Source organism: Trichechus manatus, unplaced genomic scaffold, assembly GCF_000243295.1.
Source record: "Trichechus manatus latirostris isolate Lorelei unplaced genomic scaffold, TriManLat1.0 scaffold00065, whole genome shotgun sequence".
NCBI classification, from domain to species: domain Eukaryota; kingdom Metazoa; phylum Chordata; class Mammalia; order Sirenia; family Trichechidae; genus Trichechus; species Trichechus manatus.
Genome location: NW_004444001.1, coordinates 2,932,366 through 2,947,308, shown reverse-complemented (window position 1 = coordinate 2,947,308; position 14,943 = coordinate 2,932,366). Strand labels below are relative to the sequence as shown.

At 37.0% G+C, this 14,943-nt stretch overlaps 1 protein-coding gene across 3 annotated transcripts in view; it reads right to left on the bottom strand.

Annotated features, from left to right (window-relative positions):
- ZFAND3 (zinc finger AN1-type containing 3) overlaps window positions 1–14,943 on the bottom strand; it is a 387,749-nt gene that overhangs the window by 98,760 nt on the left and 274,046 nt on the right. For all 3 annotated transcript variants that reach the window (XM_004379422.2, XM_023734151.1, XM_023734150.1), the window contains one exon: window positions 14,262–14,444. In XM_004379422.2, coding sequence (XP_004379479.1) covers window positions 14,262–14,444 — 183 coding nt within the window. The remainder of the gene's footprint in view (window positions 1–14,261; window positions 14,445–14,943) is intronic.

The window sequence follows — 14,943 nt, the reverse complement described above, 5'->3', positions numbered from 1 at the left end:
ATTATAAAAACATACTTCATGGAATTCAAAGAATTCTGGGCAAGCAGTTAAATATGTTCTATTTCAGTTTTTCAGACATGGTCTCTCACCTAGAACTCTCAACGCCAAAGCAGAGTTTCCTATATATTAAGATGCTGAAAAATACTCACCATCAATACTCCACAATGTGATAAAGCCCCACAGCAATTAACAACAAAATTCTAAGACACCACCATCTTGAGGATCAAAATTGGTACTCTTTTTGAGAGGTCAAATATCATCTGGCTAATAAAGTCAGTTATATTTTTGAACACTGTTTTGTTTCTCTCTTGTGACAAAGCATATTTAATATGGATATGAAATCAGGGGCTGTCACCTCTCCAATTTAGGCTTCAGCTCTTTTTACAGGCTTAACTAAGATTCAACTCAGATTTCTGCATTTGCATTTTACCATCAACACAAGCATGATTCTATAACAACATCAATGGAGAAACTACTCAACACTGGAAGAGCTTTTATTTATTTATTTATTCTGACATAGCAACGTTCAGGCACCTAGAGCATTCTCATAAATCCTGGCCTGCGTCAGCCACTGAAGAAGGCTGCAATGCCTTCCTCAGAAAGGGAAGTTCTTTGTGCATGTTCTTCATAAGAGGCTTCAGAGAACATGGAAAAAGACAGCTATTTAGGCCGTAGATACTGCTCATGGCCTTCTGAAAGGAATTTTGAATACAGGTGCCCTTCTTCCCTGCCTCTTTGCTGAGCCTGTCCTATTTTGCAGCCTGTACCACAGCTGGCAATGTATTCAGAGTGACACTGAATAAACGGTACTCTCGACCAACTTTCTTGTTTTACAGAAGTGAATACTGGCAGGTCTTACTAATAGGACCTCTCCTTGCAACTCATAGTTGAAAATGGACCAACTTTCTTGTTTTACAGAAGTGAATACTGGCAGGTCTTACTAATAGGACCTCTCCTTGCAACTCATAGTTGAAAATGTCATAATTTGAATTACACAGTGAAACATTTATATTGGTATTTTGGAATTTAAAAAATTCCTTACCAACAAGGCATTCTATTGTGTTTATTAAAGAATTATATTTTGATGGATAAAAAGTGAAATGGTTTATGAAGTAAGAGAGCACATGAATACAAAATGCAAAGTTACATTTAGTTATTTTTTTGGTATTGGCAGCTCTGCATTTTCAGAGTGAAGTTCACAAACAATTAAAATATATTCATGGACAGTTAAAATGACTACTTCTAACGCACCCAAATAGATGCCCCTATTGTAACATGAATTTTTCAGTCAAATACTTCTGTCATAATAAAGTTGAGACCTAGTTTAAAGTCAACATAGTGTCACCCAGAACCTATTATCTATGCAAAAACAGTATGACAACTGCAAAGGGCTAAAGCTGTGTGAAGTGTGGTTGTTTACTGTGACCTTTACCTTCACAGCTAAGTATGAGCATTTAATTTAATAAGAAAAAAAATCTTTATTTGCAGAAAGGGGGCAGTGATGATGATGCTTCAAAACCTAGTCTGAACATCAATAACTGTATAATCTCATAGGTGCCTGAAGAAATCTTTATGGAAAACTAACCTTTCAGATTTGCAGACTTCTTAAAGGACCCCTTGAAAATCAGTGTTAAAAGTTTGCTACTCGTTTCTCTTGCCCTAGGGGGAAATTCAGGTGATAAAAGAACTACCTATGAGCAAAAATTGTTACTTTAACACGCAGGTGGCTATTTGCAAGGCTGGGGAGGTGGGGAGCAGTCTTCTGTCATTCCAAAAGCTCCGTCAAAAGAGATGAATCATCACTACATCAAGACAATCAAATTTCAAAATTCTGCTTAAACAAAAGAAAAACCTGCCTTTAATTTTAGTTGCTTCATCTTGGAGTTACTGTATGTCACAGAAAATAATGAAAGAATATTAAGTAGTCATTCAAAATCAGGTACAGGCAATAAAACAAGCCCCTCAAAACATGAAGTAAGTTTCTGAGAGTTAGAAAAATAAAAAAGAAACTTTTCTAAATATTTAAATCAGTAAGCATTTACTAAGTATTGCCGTACCAAGCATTATGCTAGGTGCTCTGGGGCAGAACAAAAAAAATTCCAGTTTCTGTTGCGTAGACTCTGACTCATGGAGACTCCACACGTGTCAGAGCAGAACTGTGATGCAAAGTTTGCTGATTTTTTGGAAGTACATCACCTAGCTTTTCTTCCAAGGCACCCCTGGGTGGACTTGAACCTCCACTCTATTGGTTAAGAGTTGTTGTTAGGTACCGTTGAGTCAGTTCCAGCTCATAGCAACCATATGTACAACAGAATGAAACACTGCCTGGTCCTGCGCCGTCTTCACAATCGTTATGCTTGACCCCATTGCTGCAGCCACTGTGTCAATCCATCTTGTGGAGGATCCTCCTATTTTTCGATGACCCTCTACTTTTATCAAGCATGATGTCCTTCTCCAGCAACTGAGTGACAATTAACAGTAAAGCATGTTAATCATTTGCACCACCTAGGGACTCCGGGGATCCCTGGTGGTGCAGTGGTTAAGAGCTTTGCTGCTAACTGAAAGGTCTGCAGTGCGAATCCAGCCACTGCCTGGAAACCCTATGGGGTGGTTCTATTCTCTCCTACAGGGTCACTGTGAGTCAGAACTGACTCAATGGAAATGGGTTTTTTTTTGGGGTGGGGGTGGGGGACTCCAGGGCAGAGGAAAGCAGCATAAAATAAATCCTCTGCTAATTTTGGACTCAGTCTTTAAACTGGTACAGAGGAGAGATGACATTCTTATATCAAAGAGAACCATCCAAGACAATATGTAATTAGATGTTACAGATAAGTATAGGAATTCCTTGAGGGAAGCAATCTGTGTAGCTGAAATGTTTTTGAGCTGGGTCTTGAAGGGCATGAAAAAAGCTGAGTGTCTTTTGGAGAAGCGAGGGTCTGGTTTGGTTGAGAATTGAGTGTCAGTACCCGGAAGGGCAGGCAGGTTAAGACACAGTGAGGTTCCAGATTATGGAAGAAAATACCTGATACAAGATTAGGAATCTGATGACCAAAAAGGTAGTGATCCGTCAATGAAATAATTTCCTTTTTTGTTTAAGATGATATCAATTAGAGTTTCATTTGACAGGTCTTATGGCCTGGGAAGACTTTAGATGCAAGGAGAACAGTCTGATGATTATGGCTGTAATCCTGTGAAAATACAATGGTGGCAGTGACAACTTCCCAGGCCTTTAATATTTTTCCAGTGAGCTAAAACCAAGGAGCCCTGGTGATGCAGTGGTTAAAGTACTCAGCTGCTAATCGGAAGGTTTGCAGTTCAAACCTACCAGCTGTTCTGCAGGAGGAAGATGTGGCAGTCTGCTTCTGAAAACATTTACAGCCTTAGAAACCCTATGGCGGTAGTTCCACTCTGTGCTATAGGGGTGCTATAGACAAAATCAAGTCAACAGTAATGGGTTTCTAACTAAACACAAAAAACCAAACCTGCTCCCATAGAATACATCCCAACTCATAGTTAGAGGATCATAAAGACAAACTAGGAAACAGAAACAAGATTAGAGTAGATAAGAATACATTTTATATAACCCAGCAGTTTTTGAGCAAGGTGTTGTTCAGTTTTCATGTATTTGATTTTTTTTTTCCTTGCTTTTTCTGTTATTGATTCCTACTTTTATGGCTTTATGGTCAGAAAAGATGCTTTCTAATATTTGGATCCTTTGGATTTTGTTAAGGCTTGCTTTATGGCCTAATATGTGGTCTATTCTGGACAATGTTCCAAGTGCACTGGAAAAGAAAGTATACTTGGCTGCTTTTGGGTGGAGTGTTCCGTATATGTCTGTAAGATCAAGTTGGTTGACTGTGGCATGTAGATCTTGCGTGTCTTTATTGAGCTTCTTTCTGGATGTTCTGTCCTTCACCAAAAGTGGCGTGTTGAAGTCTCCTACTATTATTGTGCAGCAGTCTCTCTTTTCAATGCTGTTAGGAGTTTGTTTTATGTATTTTGGAGCCCCGTCGTTGGGTGTGTAAATATTTATTATGGTTATGTCCTCCTGGTGTACTGACCGTTTAATGTAGTGTCCTTCCTTATCCTTTGTGGTTGACTTTGCTTTAAAGTCTATTCTGTCAGAAATTAATACTGCCATTCCTGCTCTTTTTTGAGTGTTGTTTGCTTGATATATTTTTTTCCATCCTTTGAGTTTTAGTTTGTTTGTGTCTTTAAGTCTAAGGTGTGTCCCTTGTAGGCAGCATATAGACAGATCATGTTTTTTTATCCATTCTGCCACTCTCTGTCTCTTTATTGGTGCATTTAGCCCATTTACATTCAACATAATTATTGATAGGTATGAGTTTAGTACTGTCATTTTGATGTCTTTTATTTAATGTGTGTTGTTAACAGTTTATTTGCTGAGTCTTTATGTTTTTCTTGTTTTTTATTTTGACATGTAGGATTGTTAGTTTCCTTTGTGGTCACCTTAATATTTACCTCTGTTTTTCTAAGTTTAAACCAATCTTTTATTTCTTCATATCGCCTTGACTTCTCCATATGAAAGATCTATGACTACATCATTTATTCCCTCTTTTTTGTTTTAATGTTGTCATCTTTTACATATTGATGTCTCTGTTTCCCTACTTTCAGCGTTTTAGCTTTGATTCATTTTTGTGACTTCCCAATCTGGGTTGATATCTGGTTGTTCTGTTCTATGTTCTAGTCTTGGGTTGTTATCTGATGTTATTGATTTTCTAACCGGAGGACTCCCTTTAGTATTTCTTGTAATTTTGGTTTGGTTTTTGCAAATTCTCTAAACTTTTGTTTATCTGGAAATGCCCTAATTTTGCCATCATATTTAAGAGACAGTTTTGCTGGATATATAATTCTTGACCGGCAATTTTTTCTCCGCTAAGTCTCTATATATGTCATCCCATTGCTTTCTTGCCTGCATGGTTTCTCGTGATCAGTCAGAGCTTAGTATTATTGACTGTCCTTTGTAGATGACTTTTCGTTTATCCCCAGCTGCTCTTAAAATTCCCTCTGTATCTTTGGTTTTGGCAAGTTTGATTATAATATGTCTTGGTGACTTTCCTTTGGGATAAGAATAAGTTTTAGTTTTATGTACTTGGTGCAGTATTAAGGGCATCTTTAATGGAAAATTAAAAAAAAAAAAAAACACTATGAATAATCTTGTTCAATTAAATTTAGAACTCTAGATGACAGGTATGTTTTTGTAATAAGTATTAATTACCAAAACAAGGTGGGAAATATAAATGATCCAATAATCATATAAGACATCAAAGAGGTTTTCACAAGATCTACTTGGAAAAAAGATATCAGTTTACTCAGTTTTATGAATAAGTCCTTCAAACTTTCAAAGAATAGATACGTTATATAAATAATGTCAGAGTGTAAGACAAAAAGTTGTGTCAGGGCACAGGAAAAGATGAAAAGCATGAGATTAATGTAACTGATACCAAAATTAGACAGAAATGGCATACCCACTACACTTAAACACACACATACACAAAATTAACTCTTATTTATTAAAAAGATGTAAATTTTCAAATAACATTTTGAATCCAGCAGTATGCTAAAAGAATTAGCAAGGCTTATTCAGGGAACGCAAAGATGGTTTAACACTGGAAGTCTATTAAGCTGAGATTACATATTTAAGGAGAAATACTATATAACCATCTCAACAGATGCTGAAAAAATGTTTTATAAAATTCAACATTCATTTCTGACTAAGAAAAATAAACCAGCAAGCTATATATAAGATTCTTAATGTGATAAAGAATATTTACAAGAAATCTACAGCAAATACTTTATTTGTGAAATAGTAGAAGTAGTCTCGCATTAGAGTCAGGAATAAGAAAAGAAAAAAAAAACAATTATAAAGCTGTAAAGAAGAAATTCTGGCAAGAAATGTATAAGGTCTATATTAAGAAAAATCTTTGCTAAGAATATATAAGAAAATTTGAATAAATGAAGACAAACTATATTCCTATAGCGGAAAACTCAAGAAAGTGAATAAAAATGTCAGCTATTTTCAAATAAATCTATATATTCAATATAATCCCAATCAGAATCACATTATAATTTTTAATACTTGACAAGCTGAATATAAAATTCACCAAGAAGAGAAAATATATAAGAACAGCCAACAACTTAGAAAAAGACAAATTAAGGGTAATTAGCCCTATCAGATTGGAGCCCTGGTGGCGCAGTGGTTAAGAGCTACAGCATGCTAAGGCTGCTAACCAAAAGATCAGCAGTTCAAATCCACCAGCTGCTCCTTGGAAACCCTATCTATGGAGCAGTTCTACCCTGTCCTATAGAGTCCTATCAGATACCAATACATATCACAAAACTATATTCCAACCTCAGGAATACACAAATAGCCCAATGAAACAAAGTCAAGAGCCTAGAAATAGATTCATGTTCATAAAAATTAGAGTGGCATTTTAAACCAGTGGACTATTCAACGAATGGTTTTGGGATAAGTGGTTATTCATTTGGCAAAAAATAAAGGTAGATCATTATATCTCATATATACAAAACAAATTCCAGATAGGTTTAAGAGCTAAATGTAGAAACAAGTAAACTATAAAAGTATTGAAAGTATATAGAAAAATATTTTTATTATCCTGTGGAGAAAGCTTCCAAGCAAGAAACAAACCTAGAAGCCAAAACATCAACAGAGTTTAATAAACAAAATTTTAAATTTCTAATGGAATGCAAGGCACCTAAATGAAAGTTAAAAGCAAAGTGCTACACCAGAAGAAAATACTTCCAATATATGTAACAGACTTACTGTATTTTTACACAACTAACACGTGTCTTTTATATTTGTTTGCCAGTTGCTCCTTCCCCACCCATGGAGGTATTTTGTAAATATGTTATGCAAATTCTTTTTTAAATACAGCAACATGTTAAAAAAAAAAAAAAAAAAAAACTGGCATAGCAGTGCTTAAGAAAATAATTCCTAGGAGGAGTGAGTGGCTGGCAAACAAGAAGGAGGGTGTTATTTGTGTAAAAATACAGTATTATCCAGGATATATAAACAGTCTCTACAAATCAGTAAGAAAAGGACAGATAATAAAAAATAAGCAAAGAATATGAACAGGCAAATCACTGGAGCCTTATGAATGGCTAATAAACGTAGGAAACAGTGCTCGATCTCACTGACAATGTCAAGAAAATGCAAGTTAAAAATGGGCTATTCTTTTGTCAAAGTTGTCAAAAAATAAATAAAAATAAAGCAAAAAAAAAACACACCTACTGTTTGTTAAAGTGTGTTAAATCATCACTCTCAAACACCATTCGTAGGAGTACAAAGTGGTATAGTAATTTTGGAGTGTAATTTAACCACGTACATAAAAAATTAAAATATACATATTCCCTGACATTCATTTTTCTTCTAGGTATTTATCATGGAAAAATGGTATGTGCACCATTAGTCATGTATAAAAATGTTCACCTGACATAGTATTATAGTGAAATATTAGACATAGCCTCAAGGGTAAAGAATAAAAAAATAAATAAATTATACTATGGAATGCTATGCAACAGTTTAAAAAGAATTGGGCAGATCTCTACGTGCTACCCTGTAAACATCTCTAAAATAAACGTTAAATAAAAAAGCAAGTTACAAAAATAAAATAGCATGTTCTCATTTATGTAAAAATAAACAAAACCTCATATGTATGTAAATATGTACATACTTTCATAGAAAAAACAAGATACATCCCAAACTGAAAACACAGGGGAGTTCTTGGGTAGCACAAACAGGCAAGCTTTCGACTACTAGCTGAGAGGTTGGCAGTTTAAACCCACCCAGAGGCACCTGGGAAGACAGGCCTGGTGACACGCTTCCAAAAGTCATACAGTCTTGAAAACCCTGTTCAACAGTTCTACTCTGCACACATGTGGTCATGACGGCAATTAACAACAAGACAGCATCTCCAAAAGGAGTATGTGGCAAACGTGGAGGTGATGCTGAAGGAGTAGTTTCACCTTCTGTTCTATATAAACCTCTAATTCTTTTTAAAACTGTGACTGTAGTCATGCTTTACTTGTGTACTTATGCTTTACTTGTGTACTTAAAAAATAGGATTAAAAATTTAAAAAAAGAAAAACACATAAGCCAGCAAATAAGTAATTTAAAAATCATGGTTTTGCTTTAATTTGGTTCTTGTTTTGACTAGAAGTTGAAGGTCAAATGACACTACAAGTGTTTAAACAAGTTTCTACCCAACTAACATTATCAAACAGAAACAATTTCTATTAAAAAAAAAATCACTGATGAAACACTTAAGTCCTTGTGTATTTTGACAGGGATTAATTTAATGATCCCATACATTGATTCCTGGTGAATTATAGCCATTCAATTCAATACAGTACATAAGTGTATATCATTATACTGTACTGCAAAGTATCAATCTTTTTAGAACATGGCCCTAATAAAAGCAGCATGCTTTACAGAACCAGCTTCAAGATAAATAAATCCACTGGGGGGGAGAAAACACTTTTAAATTAAAATCAAAAGAGACATTTAAAGTTTGGGCATTCTTCATTATGGGAAAGAATCTTCCACTTTGGGACTATTATATATCAGAAAAGCTCCATCTGTTGTATAATTATCTCTGATAAACAGCCTGATGCTTCGAGCTTCATTAGAGAAAAGGGAAGAGAAAGACACACAGAGAGAACTGTAAATAAATCTCCCCACCATATTTCACGTGAAACCAGCCCAGCAGGAAGTCATAAAATATTTTTTTAATACGCAGTATTTTCTAAATGCTCTAGAGAAGAAGCCAGCCTGTTCTGCCCAATACCTGGTCTTCTGACGTAGGGACAGTCTTAAAAAGGGGAAACTGGTTTCATTTAGAGATTATTAGAAATTTAATTGGTAAAAGCAAACAATCGAACAAATAGCTCAGCCACTTGGTAACAGTAATGTTAATTTTCCAGGGGGCAGACAGGCTTGTCAGGCAGGAACCCAATGCAACAAAGCTCAATGCATGTTCAAAGACTCAAGGACAGTCTAGCAAGAACGTCTGTTAAGATGAGCTACTACTTTTTTTTTTTTAAATCCCCGAGGGAGCAAAGGTATCACCAGGAACTAGTTTCCAAGGAAACAATGGAAATCTTTTGTTCAACCAAATTAATTTAACCACAGATAAAGGATGTTCTCAAATTTCTATTTCCAGAATCATTGTCATATAAAAGGAAAATCCAGTCAGCACTTGAAAATGAAGCTTCAATCATTAAAAATCTTCACTAACACTCTAGTTGGTATAGTTCTCATCTTTTCTCTTTTTTTTTTAGCTAAAACAAAAGCATCCCTCGAGGAAATGCAGCAGAGAAGAATAGGAAAAAAACATGAGGATTATGAATGAAAAAGGCCCAGAGCTGAGTTCTGTCCCTGCTATGTGACTTGAGGCAGATCACCATCCAAGCTTCCTTCTTCTCATCTATAGAATAAAAAAAAAACCCACTGTCGTCAAGTCAATTTCGACTCACAGTGACCCTACAGGACAGAGTAGAACTACCCCACAGGTTTTCCGAGGAACTGCCAGTGGATTCAAACTGCCAACCTTTTGGTTAGCAGCTGTAGCTCGCCGTAGCCCCAAACCACTGTCCCACCAGGGCTCTTCATCTATAGAATAGGAGGAAGACTATCTGACCTAACTATTTTGCACAATGTCAGGATGATGCACGGACATAATGTTTGGCAAAGGGCTCTGCATAATAGGAGTTGGCAAACTCTTCTGTAAAGGGTCTCTGTAACAACTTTGTACCCAACTTTCCTGTTGCAGCACAAAGCAGCCACACACAATTCCTGAACAAATGAACTTGGCTGTATTCCAATACAACTTTATTTTGGACACTGAAATTTGAATTTCATATAAACTTTCACATTTTATTTTTTTAACCATTAAAAAATGTAAAAACCATTCTTCATTCATGAGCCATACAAAAATAGGTGACGGGCTAAATCTGGCCGGAGGGCTGTAGTTTGCCAACTACTGCTATAAATCATGTTACTGTTGTGTGTCATCGAATTGATTCCAATTCACAGGGACCCGACAGGACAGAGTAGAACTGTCCCATGGGTTTCCTAGGCTGTAATCTCTACAAAGGAGCCCTCGTGGTGTAGTGGTTAAGCACTTAACTGCTAGAGTCACTATGAGTCAGAATCAACGAGAGTAATGGGTAACAGACTCTTTACAATCTTTTCTCCTGCAGAGCAGCTGGTGGGTTCAAACCACCGACCTTTCTGTTAGTAGCCGAGCACTTAACCATTGTGCCATCAGGGCTCCTTGTTGTAAACCATAGTAAGTATCTTTTGCTGTTTATTTCTTAATATGTGCCACCACAGAGCTTAGAAGAGTGTTCTGTAGGAGGCAGGCCCTCTTTAACTGCTGTATTAGAATTTCAAAAAGTATTTGAAAACAAGCCCACTTCTTGCCATTAATTTTCCCTAGTAGCAGGTATAGGTTCTTTTCCTCTCCTGTCTAGAAAGAAAACAGACCAGTCAAGTCCCCTCTAACACCTCAATTTCTATCGAATATGCTAGTGGGATTGGGTGGGGGGGACCGACGGACAGGGGGACACCTACACACACAACCTAGGTAGGCATGCACATCGTAAAACTCCCAAACAGGTCATGAGCATGACAACAGGAATGCTGACTTACAAAAGAGATGAAGTGGAGAACATTTTTCATCGTGTAAGTCCAGTCTGTTAAGACTCTGACTTAAGGTGACTGTGTCATTTATAAACAACATAACAACAACTGATTCCAGTGTTCTAACTAAAACTGACATCATCCTTTCTCTCTTCAAAAGCTGGGTCAAGAGAGTTTAATGGCCCAGACAGAGCTGGAAAAAAATGTAGAACAAAATTCTAACTCACAAAAAAAGACGAGACTTACTGGTCTAACAGAGACTGGAGAACCCTGAGTATGGCTCCCAGACACCCTTCTAATTCAGCACTGAAGTCACTCCTGAGGTTCACCCTTCAGCCAAAGATTAGACAGGCCCGTAAAACAAAACAAGACTAAACTGGCACATTTGCCCAGGGGCAAGGACGAGAAGGCAGGAGGAAACAGGAAAGCTGGTAATGTGGGAAGCCAAGGTCGAGAAGGGGTGAGTGCTGACATGTCGTGGGGTTGGCAACCAATGTCACAAAACAGTATGTGTATTCACTGTTTCATGAGAAACCAATCTGCTCTGTAAACCTTCACCTAAAGCATAATTTAAAAAACAGAGAGTTTAACTGTAAGCTGAACACACAGTGGTTCAAAGCAATGATAAACAATGTTACCAGGAAGAGAGAATGGACCTGAAGTTTGTAGTTTAATGAGCTTGGGTAGCCTGGTGGCGTACTGGATAAAAGCGTGGCTTGCTAACGAAAAGAGCAGCAGTTTGAATCCACCAGCTGCTCCTTGGAATCCCTACAGGGCAGTTCTACTCTGTCCTATACGGTCGCTATGAGTCAAAATCGACTCTATGGCAACAGATTTCGTGGTTTTGTTTTTTTTTTTTTTTTGCTGTTTTCTTTCTATTTGTTTGAGTTCTGTAGTTCATGTTTTGATTTTGTCCCTGACTGGCAAGTTATGGAGGTACAAGATGAGCTGTATCTTAGAGGCTCCAGAGCTCATGGCATGTCTAAGTCCAGGCAGAGGAGAGGGGTTATGGGTGAGAAGATGGAATTCTCCACTGAATACAAGATCTTCCTTATATGTCCTTAGAGTGATATGCATGAGCCAGAAAATTAGCCTGATTCCATTCAAAATTTACTTCATCTACTCCATTTGTTCGGAGTCTGCACTTTGCCATCTGTCACGTAAATGCTCATTATGAGGTGGCTTCCTATGAAAGGTCTTTAGTCCTATGGATGTATTTTTATTTCCAATCCTGTTACAATGATTTTTCATGATGGAATAAATAAAGTAACTTTTGGTTATGATTTGGGTTTCCACATACCTTTCTTACCGGAAGAGAACGTGCTGATCTTTGTCAATATAATACTTCTCCGTGTGACAGTTGTATTTCACACTGTGAATTAATTGATTAAAAGCACAGACTCTGATTAAAAGTCACAAATGCCTGAATTTCAGTTGTGGCTTTAGTATCTGCTAGTTTGTGACCGCAGGAAAATTTCTTGCTATCTTTGTGCCTAAGCTTCCTCATCTATAGAATGAGGCTATGATAACATCCACCTCACTGGATTATCATGAGGAAAAATGAGAAAACATGCAAAATATGTATAAGAGGGACTTACACATAAAATGCCCAACAAATGGTAGCTATTGTTATCTGTATCGTGAGCATTCTGGCTGCTTAGACGGTCTGTTGTGGCCTAATGCTGGCATACGCCATCCAATCCACATTCCATCAGGTGAGATTCTGACCAGCTCCAACCTTTCCCTTAGACCAGGAGTTCTTATTCTAATGGTTAAGTGAGTTTTCAATAATTTTTTATGGAAAATTGCATGAATATGGATTGTGTATATTTTTCTGAGACAAGGGGCCATCAGCTTTCATCAGTTCCTCAATTAAGTACATGGCTCCAGAGAGATTTTGAAAAACAAAATAAAACCCACTGACTTAACATTGGAAACATTACCACCACCACCTTCATCTTTTTCCCCTCTTAAATGATGTCTATTCCTGTTCCTGGACCTTAGTAAGTTACAATATTTAAAAAATATCCTTTCTGCAATGTTATTTCAGTATGATGCTTTCCATTTTTAATAGTGCCAGGTTACTTCCATAGCTTGTGCTACTCTCTGTTTACAATGACTTTTCATCATCTTTGTTCACCTTCAACACCAATGTCCTTCTTCAATCATTCCACTCTTTAATTCATAAAACTAAACCCACTGCCCTGGAGTTGATTTCGACTCATAGTGACCCTGTAGGACAAAGCCGAACTGCTCCATAGGGTTTCCAAAGATATAAATCTTTACAGAAGCAGACTACATCTTTTTTCCACATAGCGGTTGGTGGGTTTGAACTGTCAACCTTTTGGTCAGCAGCCAAGCACTTTAACCACTGCACCACCAGGTGTCCATTAAGATGGGCACATGAATCCATATATTAATGTTTCTCAATCTTGGTATTACTGACTTGTCAGGCAAGATAATTTTTTGTTGTGAGGGGCTGCCCTGTGCTATGCAGGATGTCTAGCAGCATCCCTGGCCTCTAGACGTCGCCAAATGTCCACAGTGAGGGAAGAAGGGCAAAATCAGCCCTGGTTGAGAACTACTGATGTATTATAACACGTATATTTAATTTCCCCCTGCTAAAACAGTAAATTCCTTGAGGACAGGGACTATATATAACCTTTACTTTTATATTCTCAATATCACCTAGTACAATGGTTTGGACAGGTTTAGGTAAGTATTTGTTGTCAGCTAACCTTTCTAAAGTTAGTAGACAGAACATTCTGACTTACTACATACCAAAGATTTCTAGACAGTCATTAAACTTGAAACACTAAATTTCAACCTGTTGAATAAAGCTTCTTGAAAGGCAAAAACTACTATGTCATAACATCTCTACAATTTTCAACAAATACTGTTAGTTACAGTTGTGCCTCAATAGGGATGGTTCTAGCATTATAAAGATTAAGTGGACAATGAACTTCCATATCACAGAGATTACAGCAGTATTCTTTCACTGAGGACTCAGAGAAGAGTAACAGAAACCATCTTTTTCCCTTCAAATATTCTATGAAGTATGAAGTGTTATTATCTCATTTAAATACTCAGACATATTCAAGGCCCAAGTAGTGACAGGGCTAAGATTTCAATCCAAGGTTCCTAAATCAGGGTTAAGTTTCCTAGACTAGTGGTTCTCAACCCTTGCTACATTAGAATCCTCTGCAGAGTTAAAAAGAACAGATCCCTGGGGCCACTCCAGACCAACTAAACTAGACTCAGAGAATGGTGCTGAAGCTTAAAATTGTTTTAAAAACCCCCAGTGGATTCTAATGTGCAGTCACTGCCCTAGACTGGTTCAAACCTCAGGTACCTTGAAAGTTAATATAAAAGGCTATCTATCTTTTAGAAGACCTTAAAATTCCATAGAATGACTGAAATGTATTCTCTAATTTGCTGACTGTTGGCCCTATATGTGAGCGTTTATCCTAAACTAAAATAGCTGCTGTCTTTTTTCTGAGACCATATATTAACAGGAAGCTCATGATGTCATTTTTGGGGTGCTCTCCCAACCACCTCACAGTGTCTGAGTACTTACACTCCTCTTTACTTGGTGAAGTTACATTCAGTTCTGTCGGAAGCGGCTGCTGGCTGGGACTAAGAGTTGGTGTGGTTATCGAGGTATTGTTGTTGTCACTGGTGGTCTCTTCAGAAAACAAATCTGATTGGCTGTTACTTGTACTTGGAGTGGAATCATCATCTGGTTGTTTCTTTTGAAAATCTGAAGAAAAAGAGTGAGAAAATTAGTTTAATTTAAGGAGTTCACAATCTTCTTAGTTACTGACAATGTAAATTAGTATAAAACTTACATGCAATAACCACAATAATAAATACAAATCTGGCTGATAAAAACAAGATAGAAGTAAAACACTACTCAAAAACATACAACAAGACTTCCAGGAAAAAGCAAAACTATCCCTATTCACAGATGATATGATCCTATACATACAAAATCCCAAGGACTCAAAAAGAAAGCTACTGGAACTAATACAAGGATTCAGCAAAGTAGCAGAATACAAGAACAACATACAAAAATCAGTCACATTCCTCTATACCAACAAGAACTTTGAAAAGGAAATCAGGAAAACAACACCATTTCAATAAGAAAACAAAAAAATCCATTGTCATGGAGTCGATCCTGACTCATAGCGACGACCCTACAGGACAGAGCAGAACTGTCCCATAGTTTCCAAGGAGCAGCTGGTGGATTCAAACTGCCA